The sequence below is a fragment of the Eucyclogobius newberryi genome, unplaced genomic scaffold (genome assembly GCF_026437365.1).
Source record: "Eucyclogobius newberryi isolate DKJ021-1_F unplaced genomic scaffold, fEucNew1.0.hap1 SCAF_18, whole genome shotgun sequence".
In the NCBI taxonomy this organism is placed as follows: domain Eukaryota; kingdom Metazoa; phylum Chordata; class Actinopteri; order Gobiiformes; family Gobiidae; genus Eucyclogobius; species Eucyclogobius newberryi.
The window spans coordinates 26,115,910-26,140,425 of NW_027315812.1; the positions used below are offsets into that span (position 1 = coordinate 26,115,910).

At 41.3% G+C, this 24,516-nt stretch overlaps 1 protein-coding gene across 1 annotated transcript in view; it reads left to right on the top strand.

The window, feature by feature from the left end:
• Nucleotides 1–24,516, top strand: part of LOC140364812 (partitioning defective 3 homolog) — a 554,921-nt gene that overhangs the window by 290,237 nt on the left and 240,168 nt on the right. Inside the window, exon 16 of the mRNA XM_072451184.1 lies at nucleotides 4,836–5,025. Within this exon, the coding sequence (XP_072307285.1) occupies nucleotides 4,836–5,025 (190 nt within the window). The remainder of the gene's footprint in view (nucleotides 1–4,835; nucleotides 5,026–24,516) is intronic.

Here is a 24,516-nt window from a genome sequence, read left to right on the forward strand (position 1 = left end):
ACAAATAAGTGGCTGATTGGACCGCCTCAAAACAGTTCATACAGTGAAACTTAAATACAAATACACAAGCGTCAAGCAGAGAAAGACTTCATTTGCACAGTCTGAGAATCCGCTCCGAGGAAAGTGACATCATGTCATAGCTTTAGTAGAAGTCTTATTGGGAGAAGTTTCTCTTTACCCTGTGTGTGCAGTTCTAATTCTAGTTCTAATCATATTGTATCTCACTGATCCTCAATGTATTTATGTCATATGTTTGGAGTGTTTCGTCATGTTTTTTTCCCCAATGGGACACCAGATTAAATCGACCCTGTAAGGATATTTACACGTTGGACTAACACATTTAAAAAGGAATAATAAAGTCAAAAATAGTTGGATGGTTGTGTGATACACTTTATTGTCTGGACATTCCTTCATTGGCAATCATTTGGTGGAACTATGTGTACTTCTGCTACTATAAGACACTTCAGTGCACTAGACACAGACCTTTTTACACCAAAGACATCTTCGAACAGAAATACTTTGTCCTGTCTTTACACCAAACAGAGCAGAGCAAGAGTGAAGTTTAGAAGAAAGCTTTCCTGCCGTGTCTTCAGAGTTGACCTGGCTCCCTCTGGACTCCTGGGCACTGACTGTGATGCCCAGACTGCAGGACACAGATTAAGTCTTTTGTCCTGATGCTTGTTACTCACCTCAAACTGCGCTGACACCCGATCTGAAGACTCTGCACGACAAATCCTCCTGCTAAGCCGCACCGAGACCTTTGACTCAGACTTAAAGGTGACTGTGACAATGTTTCTCCCGCTGAATTTGATTTTCCTTCGTTGTTGTGTCCTTGGGCAAGACCATTCACCCATCGTTGTTGGTGGTCAGAGAGGCTGAAGGCACGGATTGGCAGGTTCACTTCAGGCAGCTATGGCTTCAAAAGAAAGATACCACAGAGAGACATCTATTGGCAGAGGAGGGAATTACCCGTAGGAAAGAAAAGCTAGCTTGCCCTTGACATGCTAATGTGAGCACGCAGTTGGGATGAGCACAATTTGACAGCTAAAATGCTCAGAATTAGTCTAGAGTTTTTGTAGGATCAAAGCGAGTGGATTTATTCAACAAGATTTAGAAAACAAGCATAAATGATGCTAAAAACAACTCCAGATATGTTTTTGATGAGGGAACAATGTTATATATGTGTCCATTAAGACTATGACATTTGATTATAAGCTTTAAATGTTGTTGGATTTAGTAGGAGGACCCATCCAAACAAAAAACAACTTGCAAACTGTATTCAAAACAAAACATAAGTAAAAGTTCTATGGATTTACTGCTCGCTTATTACTTTGTTCTTAAGTCATTTGCCTATTTTCTTTTCCTTCTCTTTATTTGCTCTGTGGACAAGGCTGAGCACCTGTAAGATTATAAATGATCACCAGTCCCTCTTCTCTCTTCCTCTGCCCTTGGTGGGGAAGATGGCAGCTTATTCCTCCTTGACTTTGCCTCTGGAGGAGCAGAAGAGGAGCGTCTCTCTCAGTCTCTCAGTCTCTCTCTCCCAAGTCCTCAGCAGGAGGGTCAGAGCGGCCGGAATACTGATCACTCTGTCGCCCAGTGCTCCGGTGAGTGTCCTTGGAGGAAAGAAGAAGAGCGAGACAAGGAAGGAGGAGAACACTTCAAACTGTCCCCAACCATGTAGGATTTGCTGAAGGATTGTAGAGTTAATATTCCATTTCAAAACAACCAAGGAACAAGATCGTTTTCCCAATTCAAGCCCAGATTTGCTTCTCGGCAGCGTTGGATCGTCTGGTTTGTGGAACTCCTTTGTCACGTCGTAACCATAGAACATCATCGCTACAGCAACAGGAGCACGATACAAACACGAGAGAAAGGACGATATTCATGACTTTATTACTCTCCTCTCACGAAGGTATAAAGTTGCGTTTGCATCCATTTTACTGCAAATCTATCGCTATTAATCCAGTTTGAAGCATTCTTGAAACAAAAACTTAGGTCTGAAAAAGGGCGAGACTAGTTCCTGCCGTGTAGTTCCTGGTACTGTGTAGTTCATCATCAGCAACACTTTTCTGATCCACATTTGACCAAATATCGAACACTTCTGAGTCATAAACGGAGTCGCTTTACTCTGGACAGGAAACTACTGACGCTCGGAGGGTCATAGTTTATAAAATCTCATACGATTCTCCTTGTGTCTGTGGTCTGCACTTTTTAAACCGTTAAAGACTCTAAAATCCTGCCGTGTGTTCTCTACTCAACTGGAAAACTGTACAGGAACATGTAAATACTGTATGTTGTGAGGGACTAAGTTTTTTTCTTACTGTGATAATGATTTTAGTTTAGTTATTTTTCATATTTTAATTCCATCTGCTGGTTGCATGTCTATAACATTATTTTTTCAATCCAATCCAATCCACTTTATTTATATAGCACAATTTATACAACCAGAGGGTTCCAAAGTGCTTCACAGCAGGTAAAAGACTTAAGAGGCATAAATAGGATAAAAGTAATAAAATAAGATATAAAAACAAAATCAAATAGAAAATTAAATCAAACAAACACACTAAAATCAATGGAATAAAAATAAACTAAATAAAATAGATAAAAAGGTGCTGCAACATATAACAAACATACAATCAACATACTACATGGAGTTAAAAGCCAGAGAAAACAGATGGGTTTTTAGAAGCAATTTAAAAAGAGGCTTTTCTTATGGGGAGTGGCAGTTTGTTCCACAGTTTTGGAGCTGCCACTGCAAAGGCTCGTTCACCTCTGACCTTTAGCCCGTGGCACTGCCAGGAGTAGCTGGTCAGCTGACCTGAGGGAACGGCTGGGAGTGTAGGGGTGTAGCAGCTCGGAGAGGTCAGGAGGGGCAAGACCATTTAAGGCTTTAAAAGTAAATAAAAGAGTTTTAAAATGAATCCTAAAATGAACGGGCAGCCAGTGGAGTGTAGCTAAAATAGGCGAAATGTGCTCATATTTTCTTCTTCCAGTTAAAAGACGGGCAGCAGCATTTTGGACCAGTTGGAGACGAGCAATTGAGGACCCACTAACCCCCATATAGAGATATTTTCTCTCTTTTATGAGCTTTTAAACATGTTACAACATTATTCCCTCATCGCTAACGTGCCAAAAGTGCATTGATCCGTGCATCTGTTAATCCTGTATTGTCCTGCATTTGAGTGCGCAAAACATGTTTCACCTACCCCCTATCCCTGCCCACAGCTCTGTACTTCAGACTCTTCAGGATCATATGTAGGGTTAAACCAAATGACGCATAACAATTTTTCAATAATAAAAACACAAAAATTAAGCTGCTTCCGATGGTGAGACTCACTATGAGGTTTAGCATTTCACACAACAGGAAGTCCACGGATCCTTTCTATTATTAAGCTATTTTTGTTAAATATTGCTGTTTACAATGAACAAAATGTAAAATAATGATTTATTTTATCATTTAATACTCAATATAGGAAACAGCATATGTCTCCTTTAATGACATTATGGGATGCAGATACATACAACCTTTTTTCTTTCAAATCCACCAGATTCTACCGCTGGGACCTGCTTGTTTGCATGTCAATCAACATTCTGCACCGCACAGCCCTGATAAGCCTGGTTATTTACCCAATTTAGAAAAAAAAAGAGAAGCGCGTCGTCCTTCAGGCAAAATCCAGTTATGAACATTTGAGAGTGCGATTAACTGGACCACACTATCTCTGTCCACACGATTATGGCAGTAATTACAAATGTGGGAGAACGTTATGTTTACCAGACGTGCGGCGCTTGTATATCTGCGTAATTCCTAATCTGCATGCTGATACTGCAGATGGGAGGTTCCAGTCCACACGGGCGATGCAAATAAATGTGTTGAATTAGCTGTGAACGTGGATGTAACAATATTGAAATCTCACAGAATAGATGGACCTTTTGGAGTGTCATAGTATCAATGATTGTTCTGATGCGTGATTGTGTTGTTACTTTGCCTGAAATATTACACAGCATGGCATTAAATGTATGCATTAGGCTTTAAAACAGCCAGTTTGAGGAAGTTTGGGTTTAGAGCATTTAGATCCCTTTATTTTATATTTGCAAGAAATATTGAATAATGGTTATTACTCATGCTTGTGTGAGGAATTACGAGGGTGTTTTGAATTCATTTTGAAACAGGAACAATAATTGCAAAAATAACCAACAATCAGGGCCTTAAACAAACATAACTAACATAAGGAATATAGAGAGGAATACATTTGGACTTCAGTTGAAATATGACATTTTCATGCCTTGAGATTTCCTTTTACATGCCCCCCCTTTTCTCTTTTATGTTAATTGTTGGAAAATAAAAAAATAAAATAAGCAAAAGAGTCTTTTTGTGCACCTTTAAACAGATACAACAAAATCAAGTACGTTTCCATATTGAAGATAATATAAGACTTTTATTACATTTGATCATTGTTTTATTATTTTTATTGGAAAGAACAATGGAATAAAATAGATGAATAAAACAACTGACACAAATCAAAATAAATACATAAAAAAAAAGAAAATAGCCATATTATGTAAACACAAACATTTGTCCCACTTTGCCCACAGTGCGTCAAATTTGCCCATTTTCAAATTGAGTCTGAATGTGATTTTGTTGAACGTCCAGTACAATGTTAGTCCAGTATGGGTCATCCATCTTTTCATGAGGGTCTTTTCCGTTGCCTCCAGGAGAATGCTCCAGAGTTCACTGTTCACTGTGTCCATGGCAGGAGTTCTGAGGCCCAAATAAAGACAATATAAGACTTTTAAACGTCTGCTTCGGTCCTGACTCTCTCCTCACGTGTCCGCAGCGAACTACCAGCTCTCACCGACCGTCAACATGCCCCAGGACGACATCGTGATGATAGAAGAGGACAGGCCGCCGCTGATCCCGCCCCACCTGTCCGACCACTCGTCCTCCAGCTCGCACGACGACATGGGCTTCATCGGAGAGAGCGCGGCGGGAGGCTGGATCCACGACATCCCGGACCAGGGCGAGTGGTGAGTCAGCTGTGTTCAAGGATTGACGCTCCGCAGAACTCTTTAGAACTAACAAGCATTATTACTTCAAAAAATAAAATAGAAATAGCAATTTTTATTTTTATTTAAATTTTTTATGGGCACAGTAATGATAAACTAAGCAAAGGTTGTTTAGCATTTTTTTGTTTTATTGCGTGCATTACATATCATTATGGCCATTAGTTGCCCCACCCATGTGTAATATATTATAATATATTGAAATTCATATTTTTGTTGTAGTCTAAATTAAAAAAATACAAGTATATATAGTTTACAAACACTGTCGAGCTTTGAGCTTAATGATATAACAAACACATAAAAAATATGAAAGGTTTTAGCTCATATTGATCATCTTTATCGTCAATTTGATTTGCTTTAATCATACACATTACCTTCAGTATTAATTTCCTAAACATAAAAGACACCCTTTTAATTAGTGCCATTTAACACAACAAAACAGACAAAAATCCTGCTCCGTCTGAACTCCAAAGTGCACTGGCTGTGGACTCAATCAGAATGAAAAAGAGAACATATTGATAACATTTTGGCTCAATTACACATGTTTGTCATACACAGCGCTCTTCAACACACATTATATATAAAACATTATATATATAAAAACTGTTACTTTCTGGTCCTTAGCGCTCTTTGACAGCCTCTTCTGCTGCGCACCATCTTCACCCGTCACTCCGCTCCGTGTGAATGTTCAATAATGGATGATCCTGGAGCAAAGTTAAAAGTCCCCAGAGCTCGGCCCCTCCAGGCTCTGGCACCCACGGGACCCCTGCACCCTCTGTCTGCCAGCGCACTCTATCAGAAATGAAATATCAAACGATAAAGGGGCATCCTCGTCACGCCTGTCAGTGACCTCCAGTCTTTAGGGAGTTCAAAGGTTAAGGAGAGGAAGCTGTGACTGCTGCGTAAATGAGTAGAAGAAGAACAATAAAAGAAAACAAACATTTATCTCTTCTTTTAGCTTTGTATGTCTTTTTGTGAACATCTCTCTCTCTCTCTCTCTCACTCTCTCTCTCACTCTCTCTCTTTCCCTCCTGCTCTTTCTCTCACTCTATCCTTCTCTTCCTCTCCCTCCCTCCCTATCGCTCGCTCTATCTTTCACGCCTGCTTTCTCTCTTTCTCTCTAACTCCCTCTCTCATCTCACCTTCTCTCACTCACTAACCCCCCTTTCTCTCCCTCCGTCCCTCCCTTCATCAGCTCTCTCCTTTTATATCTTTCTCTTCCTCACTCTCTTTCTTTCTCCCCCTCTCTCGCTCTCTCTTGCTCTGGATCTTCCACTCCCTCCTTCTCTCTCTCTCTGGATTTATCTCCCTCTCTCTCTCTATTGCACAATCCCCCCCCATCTCTCTCTCTCTCTGAATCTCTCTCTCTCTCTCTCTCTCTCTCTCTTTTGAACGTCGCAGATTAGCGTTAGCATGCCCGGTTGGTCATGTGATGTCAGAGGATTTGTCACACTGCTTTAATGCTGTTGCATTCTCTCTCACACCTTTTTTTGCTTTGCTTTCTCTCTTATTTTAATCCCTTCTTCCATCCTCTGCCTGCCCTTTTCTCTCTATTCTCCCTGCCTCACTTGCCTAGTTTCTCTCTCTCTCTGTCCTCCCTTCTATTGTATTTCTCTCTATGTCTTTGTCCACCCTCTCCTTCTCTCTCTCTCTCCACTCTCACCCCTCCCTCCATCTCTCTCTTTACCCCTGTACCTCTTTCTATCTCTCTCCTCCATCCTTCCACCTCTCTCTTCTCCCTGCCTTTCATTGTCTCTTTCTCTTCCTCTCTCTTCATCCCTCTTTCTCTCCTTCCTTTCTCTCTTTACCCCCTGTACTCCTCTCCCTATGCCATCATTCTCTCTCTTTTTCTCCTCTATCCTTCTCTTTCTTTCGATCTGATTTTCTCTTTCCCTTTGTCCATATCCCTCTTTTGCTCGTTCCTTCTTTTTCCTTCCCTCTCTCTCTCTCCCTCCCTCCCTCCCTCTCTCTCCCTCCCTCTCTCTCTCCCTCTCTCCCTCTCTCCCTCCCTCTCTCTCATGCTGCCATGCCCCTGTCACCCAGCCCCCGAGGTGACGCTGAATAATTCATGTCTTGCAAATATTCAGTTTTATAAAATATGAAATATTAAAATATTGCACAAATGATGCACAGAAGCACACAAGCCCCTCCTACTTTCTCTTTGAATGCAGGACGCTCTGGTGCAGTGTTAATGAGATGCAAATAGCATAAATAGCATATCTTACATCAACAATGACTGTATGAACAGCTTGTGTTTTCCTCATTATTGGAGCAAAGCACATGAAACAGCTGAAGCCTCACGGGAGAAAGACCCCCAAATACAGCCCACCACCAGAACCCCCAAACACAGCCCACCACCAGAACCCCCAAACACAGCCCACCACCAGAACCCCCAAATACAGCCCACCACCAGAACCCCCAAATACAGCCCACCACCAGAACCCCCAAATAGAGCCCACCACCAGAACCCCCAAATACAGCCCACCACCAGAACCCCCAAACACAGCCCACCACCAGAACCCCCAAACACAGCCCACCACCAGAACCCCCAAACACAGCCCACCACCAGAAGCCCCAAACACAGCCCACCACCAGAACCCCCAACCACAGCCCACCACCAGAACCCCCAAATACAGCCCACCACCAGAACCCCCAACCACAGCCCACCACCAGAACCCCCAAATACAGCCCACCACCAGAACCCCCAAACACAGCCCACCACCAGAACCCCCAAACACAGCCCACCACCAGAAGCCCCAAACACAGCCCACCACCAGAACCCCCAAACACAGCCCACCACCAGAGGCTCTTTGCCTCATGTCAGATTCGATGAATATGTCATTATAGCTTTTGCCATTGCTTAAATGTGACATAAATATTTCATTTAATATAATCATATTTTTGTAATTCTAAAAATCAAATAATAGAATAAGTCTCTAAAGCATTAATTTAATTTAATTATGCATCCATTACTCAAAGTAACTATCCATTACTCTAAAGCCTCTTGGGATGTCAAAATCATATCTGGTGTTTCATTATTTAACGATCATTCACCAGGAGCGAACAATAGTGAAACAATAGTGAAACAACAGTGAAACAACAGTGAAACAACAGTGAAACAATAGTGAAACAACAGTGAAACAACAGTGAAACAACAGTGAAACAATAGTGAAACAACAGTGAAACAACAGTGAAACAATAGTGAAACAACAGTGAAACAACAGTGAAACAATAGTGAAACAATAGTGAAACAACAGTGAAACAACAGTGAAACAATAGTGAAACAACAGTGAAACAATAGTGAAACAACAGTGAAACAACAGTGAAACAACAGTGAAATAGTAGTGAAACAACAGTGAAACAATAGTGAAACAACAGTGAAACAACAGTGAAACAACAGTGAAACAATAGTGAAACAACAGTGAAACAACAGTGAAACAATAGTGAAACAATAGTGAAACAACAGTGAAACAATAGTGAGTGAAACAACAGTGAAACATCAGTGAAACAATAGTGAAACAATAGTGAAACAATAGTGAAACAATAGTGAAACAACAGTGAAACAACAGTGAAACAACAGTGAAACAATAGTGAAACAACAGTGAAACAATAGTGAGTGAAACAACAGTGAAACAACAGTGAAACAACAGTGCAACAATAGTGAAACAACAGTGAAACAACAGTGAAACAACAGTGAAACAATAGTGAAACAACAGTGAAACAATAGTGAAACAATAGTGAGTGAAACAACAGTGAAACAACAGTGAAACAATAGTGAAACAATAGTGAAACAACAGTGAAACAATAGTGAAACAATAGTGAAACAATAGTGAAACAACTGTGAAACAACAGTGAAACAATAGTGAAACAACAGTGAAACAATAGTGAGTGAAACAACAGTGAAACAACAGTGAAACAATAGTGAAACAACAGTGAAACAACAGTGAAACAATAGTGAAACAACAGTGAAACAACAGTGAAACAATAGTGAAACAATAGTGAGTGAAACAACAGTGAAACAACAGTGAAACAATAGTGAAACAACAGTGAAACAATAGTGAGTGAAACAACAGTGAAACAATAGTGAAACAACAGTGAAACAACAGTGAAACAATAGTGAAACAATAGTGAGTGAAACAACAGTGAAACAATAGTGAAACAACAGTGAAACAATAGTGAGTGAAACAACAGTGAAACAACAGTGAAACAACAGTGAAACAATAGTGAAACAACAGTGAAACAATAGTGAGTGAAACAACAGTGAAACAATAGTGAAACAATAGTTGGGTCCTTGTGATCGTGTTGGGACTATTTGTCAGCTCACATTTTGCAAACCTCAAATTATGAGCTTCCAAAAGCTTCACCGATCAGAGCACAAAGCAGCGCTAGTGACGACTCTTAAACTTCACAAATCGCACAAACAAATCACACTAAAGTGACTGTAACAGGCTCCTTACCTCCAGTGTTTATGAACAAGTTTAATCTACACACATTGAGTCTTTTTGTTTTATTTTGGCTCTAAGTAAAAACGCAGCTTTAAATTCTTATTTTTTCACGTTTTTTAAGACTGCAAAAATCAGCCATTTAAGCAGCCTTTAAGAAATTTAGAATCTGTACATATTGCTAGTTTAAAGCGATCCCTTTACTGCAATAATGTCATACTCATGTGCATATAACTGATGTAAATAAGAGTGTTTACTTTACCATTATTATTAGTATTATTTGTGTTATGCCAGCTATTTTTATTATTATTATTTTATTTTATCTTTATTTTTATTTTCTTCCTTCCATTCCCTATTAAGAGATGAGAGGACCTGTTTACAGGAGTTTTGTTCATAAGAGTTCTTCTATTAAGAGTGTTTTTTTTAAACTTCCTATAAGTTATCTGTCCTTTCCGCTGTATCTACTGCGTTGTAACACCAACATTTCCCCATGTGTGGACAATAAAGGCAAATCTTATCTTATCTTAATAAATAAAACACCTGTAATTAGTTAAAGGTGGTACGGACGATTTTTTTCAGCAATTTTTTTATCACATTTCCTCGTGGCGTGGATAAATCATTTGTCCTGCCATGTATCAATCATAAAACGCACCTACCGCTCACCTGCAGCCGCGTGCGGTTCGTGCCCACGTTTCCGCGTGCCTAAGCGCATGGATCTATCATAATATAGTTCCCTCAGTGTACGGGGCAAAATGAAGACGGAGAAAGACAGTTCGAGCTGACGCAGAAGTGGACAGAAATCTACGGGAGACGAGAGATGCGATGTGATTCATTGCGCTAATAAACAAACGCACGTGTGTGTTGTATCGGTCCACACGGGGGAGTGGCATGTGCACTTCCGCCTGCGTTCTCAAATCGCCGAAAAATTGTCCATACCGCTTTTAAGTGCAAGATACAGTTAATGCCATAATGAGGAACATTCTAGGAAAACCAAAAACATCTCCATCGGGACGAGAAGGTGTTGAACCCTCCTCCACAAAAGTGACACAGTTAAAGTTACAAACTCTTAGACTCTTTATCACACAGTTCCGTTCTCCAGCTCGTGCTTCATCTTGTATTGTGACTGTCAGTGTTGTACATGTTGAATATGTTGAATATGTAGCACTGCAGTGTGAAAGCCTCACCTCTGGAGCTAACCCTGGATTAGTGGGTTGCGTCCCCCGGGGGAAGGCACCTGTCCGAGGCCACACGTCTCCCGGTTCTTCCCCTGCATATATACTCAGCCTTTTACAATCATTGTCATTCCGGCTCCTTCTCTCACTCGCCGGAAACTTCACCCTCTGATTTTCTTGGCTCCGAAATATTTTATTCCACGCCATTTCATACTGTTTTTTTTTCAGTGCGGGAATGTAAGATATTCACACATGGAATAGCAAAGACGCCAGTGTGCAATTTCGTCCGAGCCGGTTTGATGTGGAGGTAACTGGATGCACATTTGTAGTGCTTTTTATTTTAATTTGAAAAGGAGTAGTAGTTTTCTTGTCACAGCTTGCGACAGTACTACAGTAAAGGCTGAATCTGGTCCAAACAAATACTAAAACTTACCTAAACTCAGACGGTTATTGGAGCAAGAATGCATCACGTTATTGTTGCGTTCACCCAATGCATGACTGTTTTCCTGTAATTGCGTTAAATAAATGTTAAAGAATGTCAGAGTTACGGCGTGTTACGAGTCTGTGTCCTGATGCGCCGTCTGCTCCCGGTTTGAGTAACGCCACGCGCTTGGGTTTGGACTCACGGTTTCTTTTTACGCCGTTCACTTTAAAGGAGTCGGTGTGAGTCGGTTAAATGCAACACGATGATCATGTGTAGGCCTAATAAACCATAACCTGCTAAATGAATCACGTAGGCTACATATTACAGCCTCATTTCATTTATTCATTGGCCTGTCAAGCTGAATGACAAACGCACACACACAAATTCTGACCAGCTTTGCCATTTAAGACGTTTTAAAGTGTTAACCTCTAATGCTAAAACACATTTGCAATTAAGTTCATCATTATTAAGGAAAATAATTTGATTAAATGTGATAACTGCGATTTTTGAAGGTCTTTTTTTATCTTTTTTTTAATAGATTTTTTTTTCAATTGAGTCCCGCCTCTAAATATTACCGTATTTTCTGGACTATAAGTCGCACCAGCCAAAAAATGCATAAAATATAATATGTTTCATACTCCAGTCTAACTTACATATTATGTAAGTTGCACTGGAGTATGAAATGCGAATGCAAGTGTGAAGATAACAAATAATATCACATATAAGTCGCTCCGAAGTATAAGTATATAAGTATAGATATAAGTATAAGTCACACCCTGGCCAAAACTATGAAAAAAATTGCGACTTATAGCCCAGAAAATGTGTTTATGAATATGTTTGTTTCCTGTGGATAGAGGCATGTCAGGGGAGGGGCCTCCGGAAATGCCTCTCGAAAAGTGACGCAGTGCGCCTTTAATGAACCACTTTTTGAACACTTTTGTCACATGTTATAACCCATAATGAATGTCATGTGCAGTGTTTGGCTTTTCCCGGAATACACAGGTCACACATTCCAACTCTGTATATCTTCTCCAACTTCATTTGACCTGTAACATTCATAGATGGTATGAGTTGTCGGTCTCTTTCCCATTCACTCCCAACGCTGCGCCAAAACAGGAAGAGCCAGTCAGAATGATGTATGGCGCTAAAGATAAGAGGCCCAATGAAACGGCACAATCATCTGGATAAACAAGAACATGAAAAGCGGAGGAAAGCAGGACCGTGTCAAAAGTACACTTCTAAAACAACACTGGGTGAAAGGAAACAGCAGGTTTTTTTGGACTTTGCACCTGGTTTTTATCCCATGCGTTGACAAAGAGCAGGAGGGTGTGTCCCAGATGTTTCAAGCCGTCAAAAACCCCAAATCAGCTCGGATATGTTGTGGACAGCAGTGAGTTATTATCCCTCAAGTATCATGACCTTTTTTTTTACATTTGCATACCTTTTTATTTGAGTAAGACACTTTTTCTGTGGTATTAAAAGTGCCAAGTGCAATAAATACAAACACATTTCTTCAAACATGTCAAATGAAGTGTGAAAGTTTCCTCTAATTCTGCCTATGAATTATGAAATAGGATTCTGGTTAGCTTATCGCTCCATTTGCCCTCAAAGCGCTAAAATCGAAACGATAATGCTAATTAGCATATGCATTAGCTGCCCCATTGTGCACAGCTTCCCCTGCGCCCCCTTGAGGCTTCACCGGGGAGTGTGACACATCTTTATGAAGCTTAGAGGTGAGCACTATATGATTCTAGTGCAGTTTTATGTCAATGATAACACTTTGGATGTTATTCAGGAGAAAACGGTACCGAAAAGTGCTAAATCTAATGTGCGAGTTGCAGCGATAGCTTGTTGGGCCCTGTTCACATGTAAGATCAAAGGTGGACGAGGATGGGCTCATTTTGAAGAAGAAAAGAAAGAGAACACAGAGATACCAAGGACGGGATGTTTGTATATTCTTGAAATCTGAAGTTTTTTGAGACTTGGGAGATTGATATTCAACTTGATACATTTCATTTCACCTCTGTGTCTTTGGGCAAAATCCTTTCTGACTTTCTTCCGATTTGGTTGCACTTTGCACTTCACAATTGTCTCTCTTTTTTATTTTTATTTATTTTTTTCATATATTTTGCTTCTCTGGTGACTCTTCACTGTTCCACACACATGACCAAATCGTCTGCTATTCCACGATTTGAACTCTCAACAAAAACATTTAAAAGATATTTCAGTTGACTTTCAAACTTCACATCAATCCTTCGCCTTCTCCAGCATCGTCCCCTTGAAACTCGCTTACCTACTTGGAGATACCGTTCACTTTATGAACTCAGAAAACGGCAGATTTAGAAAAAGAAAAAAAGTCTTTCAAGACATGTTTATGTTGAATCGGGGAATCTTAACCGCAGCTTGACTCTAAACACGATCCTCCTTGAGACTTGAATGTTGCGTTTAAAGAAACCTCAGTGCTTTATGTGCCTGTTTTTAGTAAAAGTTTAGTTTTTTGTTTTCCAATGTTTATCTTCAAATGTGGAGCTACATTTGATACATGGAACATTAAAGTACTTTTCAATTCTACACCTGCTCGATATTTTTTCTGCTTTTTCCACCTGCTCGTTTACATGGAGATGTTGTTTTACCTGGAATGTTCCATATTGTGGCATTAGACTTACATATCTCCATGGATTCACACTACGACTGCAGGTGTTTCAAGCCATTTCAACCAATTAAATCACCTGTAGTTTAATAAATGCAAGATGGACGTGTTTAATGCCATGCTTTGGAACATTCTAGGCAAAATTATCACTATGGAGACGAACAGGCGACACCTTTAAAATACATATGACACAAAATGGACTGTTTTAGCTTCTTAAAACAGTGTTCTCTCTTCAAAAGCATGTATGGAGTTGTATTTAGCTTCATTAACACTTGTTTCATTCATCCTGTTTACAAGGTCCACTTGGCTTGAGCCTAAAAAAAAACAAAAAAAAAACTAAAAAAACCTCTCAACTTCAATTTTCCCAAATGTCTGATGTCATAGGTAGAGCACTGACATCTTCTGTTCTGTTTTTAAGTCCGTAAATCATCACCAGCCTCGTTCTGATCATTTCTGCCGTCAAATCATGGTCCTTACAACAGCGTGCTTACATTAGCATGTCGGGAGCAAGCTAGCTTTTGTTTATGTACTCGTCGTTATTCCTTCTTCTGTTCTACAGAAATGCCTTACTATCAGACAATAATGTATGCTTTTCAATATATGTATTATCTTAAAGTAAAGGTACTCAAGGGTATGTAACAATACAAATAATTCATCATATGTGTCCTTTAATATGTTGCCTTTGTAGATTGTGACAAATGAATTGGATCTATGAATATAAATGACTTTCCCTTGGTAACGTGGTAACAACTTAGACATCTTTTGCATATTTAAGTGTACTTTTGCCAAGTGTGAACTAATTATACAATGTGAAGATAGTTTGACTGTCCAAAAAGTCTCACCTCAATCTCATATTTTGAAGTAATAATGCTATAACTTTGCTTGCTCTCCTCTTTTCCACGTTCACTGCTGTTATTTATACATGATTTTACAGCGTGCAATTATGATTTTACGGCTCGTTCGCACACTTGTTACTCTTTACGGAGCGTGGGCCGTTCTTGATGTGGTCGCTGCAGATACGACTGAAGCACTAAAGTCTAAAGGAAAACATTTATCGAAGCTCTCCTGTGTAAATGCCAGAGTTAGAAGTTTGTTTTCAGAGCAAAAGGGGATTATTTCCACACATCGTGACTTTACAAATCCACTCTTGTAATTATTGTGATGGCTTAGGCAAGAGGGCTTTTGTTGTTGTTGTAACGAGAATGGGGGTCTACAAATAGGCTGGAAAATAACGTGCTAAGTTTATCTTGGGTATATTTCCTTCTTAAAGCAACACTGTGTAAGTTGAAATAGAATGATAAAACCTTACTTTGAAACGTTCAAGATGCCATACTCGGGACTATTTTTGCCACAGCATTTCTATGGAAACAAGATGAAAGCAGGGCAATGAAATATCCTAAAAAGTTACGTGCTGGGGCTTTAAGTGGGTGAAGTGCTACGCATGCTCGTCAGTTTCAGTCAGAAATGTTCTAAAATGTCCTTGAAATCTCTGGTAAATGGTATATATTTTCCAGTAAATGGTAAAAGTATTGCACAAATGTTTTGGGTTTGTTTTCTTCTTCTTTTAAGTGCCACACAGTTTTGTTTTTTGTAACTGCTTTACCTGTATACCATATTTTCTGGAGTATAAGTCACTCTGGAGTATAAGTTACAAGCCAAAAAATGAGAGAAGAAAAAAACATACATAAGACGCACTGAAGTATAAGTGGCATTTTTGGGGAAATGTATTTGATAAAATCTAAGACCAAGAACATCTTGAAATGCAGTTTAGAATATCAGATGAGAGAACATGGTGAATAGGTGTACGTATGCTAACGCTAACACCTTCAGCTACATGATGTATGCTAACGCTAACACCTTCAGCTCCATGATGTATGCTAACGCTAACACCTTCAGCTCCATGACGTATGCTAACGCTAACACCTTCAGCTACATGAGGCACAGACAGAACTGTGGTAAGTGTCTGGTATGTTAACGTAACATATGAACAGTTATTCAGATAACTATAGCATAAAGAACATGCTAACAAGTTTACCAAAGCATCAGTTTTACCCCAAATCACTAAATCCACTGAATTTTTCTTCCTCTGTGTCACTTCTAAACAACTCCACAAACTCCAGAGGAAGAGGAAGTGCAGATTCTCAAAGTTTTTCAAAACAATGACAAACGTATAATCCAGAAAATACTAAACGTGTGGACGCTATACAAATTTGGCATAACCTTGGCACAACTATTTACATGTATTGGTCATTGAGGACGTAACAATTTGTAAATCTCACAAATACAATATTAATTTTACAGTACAGTATTGTGATATTTTGGAGAAGGTTTGGTGAAATTATACCTGGTACGAATAGATATTGTCATATTCCAGGGATAGGATACAAAACTTCTTAATAACAGGTATGCCAGGTATTCATGTTGTCTACACTGCAAAGGATCATGGTCTATGTAGTCCATTTTTTTTTTTTTTTTTAATTTACTGTCGCTGCAACAAAACAATGCATTTAGAACAATGATGCTTGTTATTCAGTATATTTTCCAATATAATATCACAATATTCCGGTTATTGTCACATCCCTAAGGCGACCTTTGACCAATCGAATGGTAAGTGATTATATAACTCGCTATGCTATAAACTAGTAATTTATTGCAATTAAATGTATAATCTTAACATGAAAAAAGCGCACATTAACTTATTTATCCTTCATAAAGTTTGATTTCATAAAACTGGCCCTATACTAGAGATGAATAGGATTTGACTGTCATTTGGTCAGGCTGTTGTGAATAATTGTTACATTCTGTTGTTTCTACTCACAATAATCGAAATAATCGTGACATCCTTAGTTGTTCTCTTTTCTACCACTAGAGGCGCCATCCCTCTCCTTTCCAAAACCCGATCTACACCTTGTCATTCCTCATTACTGCTTCTTGCTCATTCAAACAGTCAGCGAACCCGATATATATACAACGAGAAGGCGGGCCAAGTCTGCAATGTCCTCTTGTGTCTTCGTCTCACGTCACCACGGAGACGCAAGACATCATCGCCCCTTTCCCTTTCCCCCCTCGCGCTCCCACCTTATCCCTCCACTGTTTACGCGCACGCTGCCAACGGTAAACAATCTCACAAATTAACATATAAAGTGGAAAAGGTCCGTGTTGGCCCCGGCAGAGCGAAGCTGCATTCAAATACGCATCTCGGCCGACTCCATAGTGTTCAAACATAACATAACTAACAATCACAAGTGTCCAAATAAATGCGTATACTATAAAGCTATCAACGGAAAATAATTCAAACGGCTCGACAAATCTTGTTTTTGAGTTTTCCTTAAAGCGGCGCGAAGGTCCATCGCAGACCTTTTTATTCCTTAAATGCTAATAGGCCCGACTAGCTTAAGCGTATTTCGTTTTCTTTGGGTTGTGTGTAGTTACAGGCTTGCTCTACATGTGCCCTGTGTGTTCTTCTAAGCCAAATACTTTTTTATATGGTCCACGTCACTATGTAGACCCCCGACTTTTACATACAAAAAGGCAAGTACAGGTGCCTTCTGCTGGCCCAAGCTTTTAGGGGCCCCATGCAAAGTTTGTCCTTAGATTACTTACTTACACGAGAACATCACTCGATATCAACACATTCACATCTCAAAATGCAGTTGTAATTATATCCACTAACAGTTTGTATTTACAACATCGAAAAGACAGATAAAGGGGAGAGAAATACATAGTAGAGGGTGTACTCCTGTAGCCAGGAGTATACCAGTACTTTATTTACTCTACATGCATCTACTATACACATTTTTTTCATGTTTTATGATTAATTTGTTATAAAGTTGGCTTAATTGCAATGCGACCTTTGTCATCATTGGGGAAAGTAAAAGTAGGTGCTGCTGGAGGGCCCTCAGGTGGCTAAGCAGCTAAGCACTTATTCACCTTAATCTGCCCTACCTACTCCGTTTAGTAAAGTGGAGAACGAGGGAAACGTCTGGTCGCTAAACTCTGCTGTAAAGTAGATTGTTTGGTGTAAAATGTCCAATGTACATGTGACCAACAAGTCAACTCTCCTGAGCGGCCTGAAAGCGGCTTCTTAGTCTGTGTAGAAGTTATTTTCTCTGGAGGCAGCGCTGTGTTCACTAATACAACCAGAAGAAGGATTATGGGTGGCGGCGCCCAGAAGGTGAATAGGGTACGGCTGACATAATAATACAAAAACTTTAGTTGAGCTTAGCATCGAACATTTTTCTCAGCAGTTTGCGCTCTTATATTGGCATTAGTTCCTTTATGTTTTAAAGAAGATTAAACATAGAACACAGAACAATACAGAACGTGACCAAAGAGAAACACAACCATGGCACATTTAAAATTAAAATAAAAGTCCCATTTGGTTTAAAGTCTGAAATTGTAGTATTTTCCAAAGGTATCCATTTATTGTGTCCATGGTAGGAGTTTTGAGTACATAGTTCTGAAGTTGGAAAAATTCTATATTACTTCAAGACATTTTGTTTTTTTAATCTGAAGCCACGTGAATAAGTGCAATATTTAGCACTATTTGGAGGGTCCGCCACCAAATGAAAGATGTTTACATTGTTTAGCTCATTGTTGTAACTCTGCAACATTTGACCTCGTTTGGATCAGAATTTTGTGTTTGTATTGACTTCGTGCAGGCAGAACATCCATATACAGAACATTTAAGCATCAATTTGCTTATAACAGTATCAGGGGTGATAGTCATATTTTTATATTTGCATATTTTTAGCAATAAAAACAAATCTAATCAGAGAGACAGAAAAACACTGTATTGTCTGCAGTAAACATGTGGATAGTTTTGTTTTTTTACGGAAAACTGTATTTTCATATACAACAATAACTAATATTCATGTTCTGATGTCCCTCCTCCCACTACTGATATATTTGTCCTTTGAAAACTGTTCTTCACAATTACATTCTCCTCTTGTACTTGTGGCTTATGTTTAAGAAGCCTGACATATGCACTAAAACCAAGATTTTCTGAGTAATCCATAATTAACATTTCTCCATAGCTGGTCCTATTGTGCTGGTTTGACTCGCAGATCTCCACCTGTTCCTCTCTCACAGCACCACCTCTCCCTCCATCTTCCTCTCCTTCTCTTTTCCTCTCCTTCTCTTTTCCTCTCGCTGTCTGCGACTCCGGCACAATTTAGAGGAGATTACTGCAAATCTAAGGTGCAGCCGCTGCTCTAACAGGCTCCGAGTCTATTCCTGTGATTTTATGTCCTGCTTTTAGGCTTGTGTTTTATAGCTGCAATTAAAACCACCACGGGATAATGTAACACGTCTAGTATACCGCTTATTACGTCTGCTTTCATTTTCACCTGAGCTAAAGTTGTGTCTCTTCACTTGTTTGAATGACACGTTTGCCATTGCAGCCACAGAAATGGATATCTGGTGTTTTCCTGCTGCGATTTATTTCAGTTTCTGACCCAAGTGGAGGAGCTCTAGTACCTCTGGATCTTGTTCACGAGATTGACAGATCGGTGGGTGTCGAAAGGCAAAGCTCTCGATGTACCGGTCAATCTACGCTCCTACTGTGAGTCACGGTCTATGGTCATGACCTTTGGGTAATGACCGGAAGGACAAGATTACAGATACAAGTGGTCGAAATGAGTTCTCTCTGCCGGGTGGATGGGCGCTCCTTTAGAGGTGTCCCGAGCATGTTCACGGGAAAGACCCAGGACAAAAACTATACATGATATTCACGATTTATGCTGGATACGCGCTTTGAACAATCCAACAATGGTTACGTAGCCGTATTCGTGATTTTCTTGTGTAGTCACAGCTGCCCCAGGTCTGATTTACAAGCGTTATGGTTGGTAGTGTGCTGATGTCCCTGCTCACTGCTCAGTTGCATTCTGTTGAGTAACTTTTTAAAGAAAATGCACTTCTTTGAGTAGTTTATGGGCTACGTTTTCCTTCTACTTGAGTAATATATTGTACAGTGTACAACATTACTTGAGTAAAAGTGTTCCTTCTTCCCACTGTGACTAAACAATTTGAACATTTGTGTTTCTTGCACTTCTCCTTCAGATATTATTTAGTTGTTTAGTCTCATTTTTATGTCCGTCCTTTGAAGTGACCAGTCCAGTGTCCGTCCTTTGAGGTTTCCTGTTTTGCACTTACTAACCCTACTTATAGTTAATCAGATGTTATGTCCAGACAGTTACTCTTACAATTACTCTTGACTTAAGTCGGTGTTTCCCTCTTACTTGAGTACCGTAATTGTTTTACCACTACTTTGTACTTTTACTGTAGTAAGCACACAACTCATTTAAGCAAAGCGGGTAAATTATCTTGACCAGAAATAGAACAATAGTATTATACACAAACAAAGGAATAGGTCCAGTGCCAACAAAACTCCCATCACTCTTCCACCTGAGCCAATGTTGCCCCAAATTATCAATTCTCGTTTAGTCCGTTAGATAATCACAGCAGTACTATTAATATAAGTTTAGGGGGGTCTCCAGCCACGCTCTGACAGCAGACCCTCTCCAAGACCCTTTCCAAGACCCTCTCCAAGACCCTCTCCAAGACCCTCTCCAAGACCCTTTCCAAGACCCTCTCCAAGACCCTCTCCAAGACCCTCTCCAAGACCCTCTCCAAGACACTCTCCAAGACCCTCTCCAGCCTCTCAGAGCACAGTCACTGGATGATTGAAGAAGACAGCTCCAGTGTTTGGCCCAGCGGAGCATTCATGCACTCAGGTGGAGCGCCTACATCCAGCCCACAGGAGCACACACAGGAGCACCCACAGGAGCACACACAGGAGCACCCACAGGAGCACCCACAGGAGCATCCTCAGGAGCAGCCATAGGAGCACCCTCAGGAGCACCCACAGGAGCATCCTCAGGAGCAGCCACAGGATCACCCTCAGGAGCACACACAGGAGCACCCACAGGAGCACACACAGGAGCACCCTCAGGAGCAGCAATAGGAGCACCCTCAGGAGCACCCACAGGAGCATCCTCAGGAGCAGCCACAGGATCACCCTCAGGAGCACACACAGGACCACCCACAGGAGCACACACAGGAGCACCCTCAGGAGCACCCACAGGAGCACCCTCAGGAACACCCTCAGGAGCACCCACAGGAGCACCCTCAGGAGCACCCACAAGAGCACCCACCCTCAGGAGCACCCACAGGAGCACCCTCAGGAACACCCTCAGGAGCACCCACAAGAGCACCCACCCTCAGGAGCACCCACAGGAGCACCCTCAGGAACACCCTCAGGAGCACCCACAAGAGCACCCACCCTCAGGAGCACCCACAGGAGCACCCTCAGAAACACCCTCAGGAGCACCCACAAGAGCACCCTCAGGAGCACCCACAGGAGCACCCACAGGAGCACCCTCAGGAGCACCCTCAGGAGCACCCACAGGAGCACCCACAGGAGCACACACAGGAGCACACACAGGAGCACCCACAGGAGCACACACAGGAGCACCCACAGGAGCACACACAGGAGCACACACAGGAGCACCCGCAGGAGCACCCTCAGGAACACCCTCAGGAGCACCCACAGGAGCACCCTCAGGAGCACCCTCAGGAGCACACACAGGAGTACCCTCAGGAGCACCCTCAGGAGCACCCACAAGAGCACCCACCCTCAGGAGCACCCATAGGAGCACCCTCAGGAACACCCTCAGGAGCACCCACAAGAGCACCCACCCTCAGGAGCACCCACAGGAGCACCCACAGGAGCACACACAGGAGCACACACAGGATCACCCGCAGGAGCACCCTCAGGAACACCCTCAGGAGCACCCACAGGAGCACCCTCAGGAGCACCCTCAGGAGCACCCACAAGAGCACCCACCCTCAGGAGCACCCACAGGAGCACCCTCAGGAACACCCTCAGGAGCACCCACAAGAGCACCCACCCTCAGGAGCACCCACAGGAGCACCCTCAGGAACACCCTCAGGAGCACCCACAAGAGCACCCACCCTCAGGAGCACCCACAGGAGCACCCTCAGAAACACCCTCAGGAGCACCCACAAGAGCACCCTCAGGAGCACCCACAGGAGCACCCACAGGAGCACCCTCAGGAGCACCCTCAGGAGCACCCACAGGAGCACCCACAGGAGCACCCACAGGAGCACACACAGGAGCACCCACAGGAGCACACACAGGAGCACCCACAGGAGCACACACAGGAGCACACACAGGAGCACCCGCAGGAGCACCCTCAGGAACACCCTCAGGAGCACCCACAGGAGCACCCTCAGGAGCACCCTCAGGAGCACACACAGGAGCACCCTCAGGAGCACCCTCAGGAGCACCCACAAGAGCACCCACCCTCAGGAGCACCCACAGGAGCACCCTCAGGAACACCCTCAGGAGCACCCACAAGAGCACCCACCCTCAGGAGCACCCACAGGAGCACGCTCAGAAAGCACCTCTGTATTCATCTTCTCCCACATTTCGAAAATACAGTATACTTCCAAAATAAGTCTGAATTACTGCCTAGACTCAAGGAAATGTGGTATAATACTATGAACAAACTAAAACAATAAGTAGCTGAAGTAGTTGTATTTTGGACTCCCAGTCCTCTCAAGTTAAAGGTACACTACATAACTTTTCAGGTGGAGGATACGCCATCGGCTTGTCGCCATGGAAATGTTAATGCTTTGCCAAAAACACATTTGTGAGTATGACGCACTTACACATTATCAATCTCCATGGAAACAAGTACGTGGGCCATGTTACAGGTCAGGTGATCCGTGGAGAGATGCACAACTTTAACTGTGGAACATTCCAGATGAAGTTAGCTAGTGCCTTTGACGGGTTAGATGATGTTTCACTAAAACGTCACAATATCGTCATTATATTTAAGATTTAAGACACATTTTTTACAACTTTTCTCTCTTGCTTGATGAATGGATTAATAATAATTAGAATCGCCAATACACAATATTAATGAAGATGTTTAATTGTTATGAGACGATGGTTAAATCATTCCCCAAAGGAAATACCGAGGCTTCAGTCCGTTTAGTTACAGAAATCCTCTTGTCGATCTGGAGCTTTGTCAATCCTGGAAAAGTCTGTATTTCATCTGCGCATAATCATTTATAAAACCAAGTGCAAAAAGAATCTCTGAAACTCGGATAAAGTTCATTGATTGCTGCCGATGCTGTTAGTTTCACTGTGAATTCCCCTCCGCCGTCACTCGCAAGAAAAGTCGCCGTATTGTTTGTCGCTAATGTAAGCTAACGTAAACGCTAACTGCCCAAATTGACACTGTCATCATAAAATTGTTTTTTAGTTTCTTATATTAATAGCCCGTTTACGTCTGTGTAAAGCCTTTCGATATATTCTTTATCGACTTCCCTGCTGTGCGTGACAAAAAATGAATAATCTAAGTTATGTAAAAGAAAGATTAAAAAAAAGAAACTCATGTCACGAGGATAACGTGTTAGCAAAGAGGGCTTTTAGCACTATGCGAGCACTTAGCATGTCAGTTGATGTGCACACTGACACGTTAGCTTCCCCAGAGCGAGCAGGAGACGGGGGGATATAAGACGCACGTCCAGAATGTGGATTTGCCTGTGAGCTAGTCCTCTGTGGTGGTTAATTTTACATGACAGGACAACTTAGCGCGGCGAGAGCTAGCATCTGCACCGAATGCTTTTAAACGCCGCTCGAAGAAGGCCAAATGGAGGAATGTTTTATACAAATAGACTGGGCACAATTACATTTGAAGCTGGAGGCTGGATTCCAGAGGTAAATGTAAAATGGACTCACTCAGTGGATAACTCTTCAATTCTAGTGTTTACTTCATTAAGAGAATATTATTGTACTTTTTATTTTTTTTTTTATCTTACTTGAAGTTGCAGCCACTGTGGCAATGCTGTGTTTCCTTCCGACCGACTTTAGTCCTAATTTAGACCTGGAATAGTCCTGTTTACAGCTTTTTTCTGTTACTCAGAATTATAAATCTTTACCCAGGGACTACTTGATGTAGTCAAGTAGTAGTTTAAGAGTAGTAGTTTGAGAACCACTAACTTGAATATTTGGCATCATCATTTCAGAAAGACAAAATAATGTCATTTTAGACGTTATTCACTGTTTTCGAAAGAAATACAGAAAATCTACAAATTAAGAAAGTAACTAACCCTAACCATAATTTGTTTTGGGCCACTACAGATAAGTAGCTCTTCAAAATGAGACTGCTGTGTGCTGTTTGCAACTTTATTAGAGTGTTTTCAAATCAGGGAGTGCACTGTTAGCATGCTGAAAGTTGTATGCCTTTTCTTTGCCCCTGGTCACCCTTGAAAAAGCTGTTCTTACCTGGTAAAATAAAGGTTAAGAAATAAATGAATACCTAAAATAAAAGTTATTGTTCCCACATCTGAAAAACCCTGCTCTGGCCTCTATAAACTCATTGTTGTTGAAAATGACAAGGCTTTTTGGAGTTTTTAACCATAATAGGATTCTAATTTAAGTTGTATTTGGAGTGATTCAAGCATGTTTGATTTCTCATTTTCACCAATCCCTAGACTGCGCTTTACTTACTTCATTCTATGAAGAATTATTTTCTTAAACAGTGACATACGTAGGATTTGGAAGCATCCCGCAGCCATGTTTTCCCATCTGCGCCCGAGCCGACAGCTTGCTGCATGTTGCTGAACAGACAAAAAACAGAACCGCGGTTTTCAACTCGAAAAAGTGAGCTTTAGACATGGACACAGATGAGACATGGAACTTAATAACAGTTTTTGTTTCTCGTGGATAGGCCA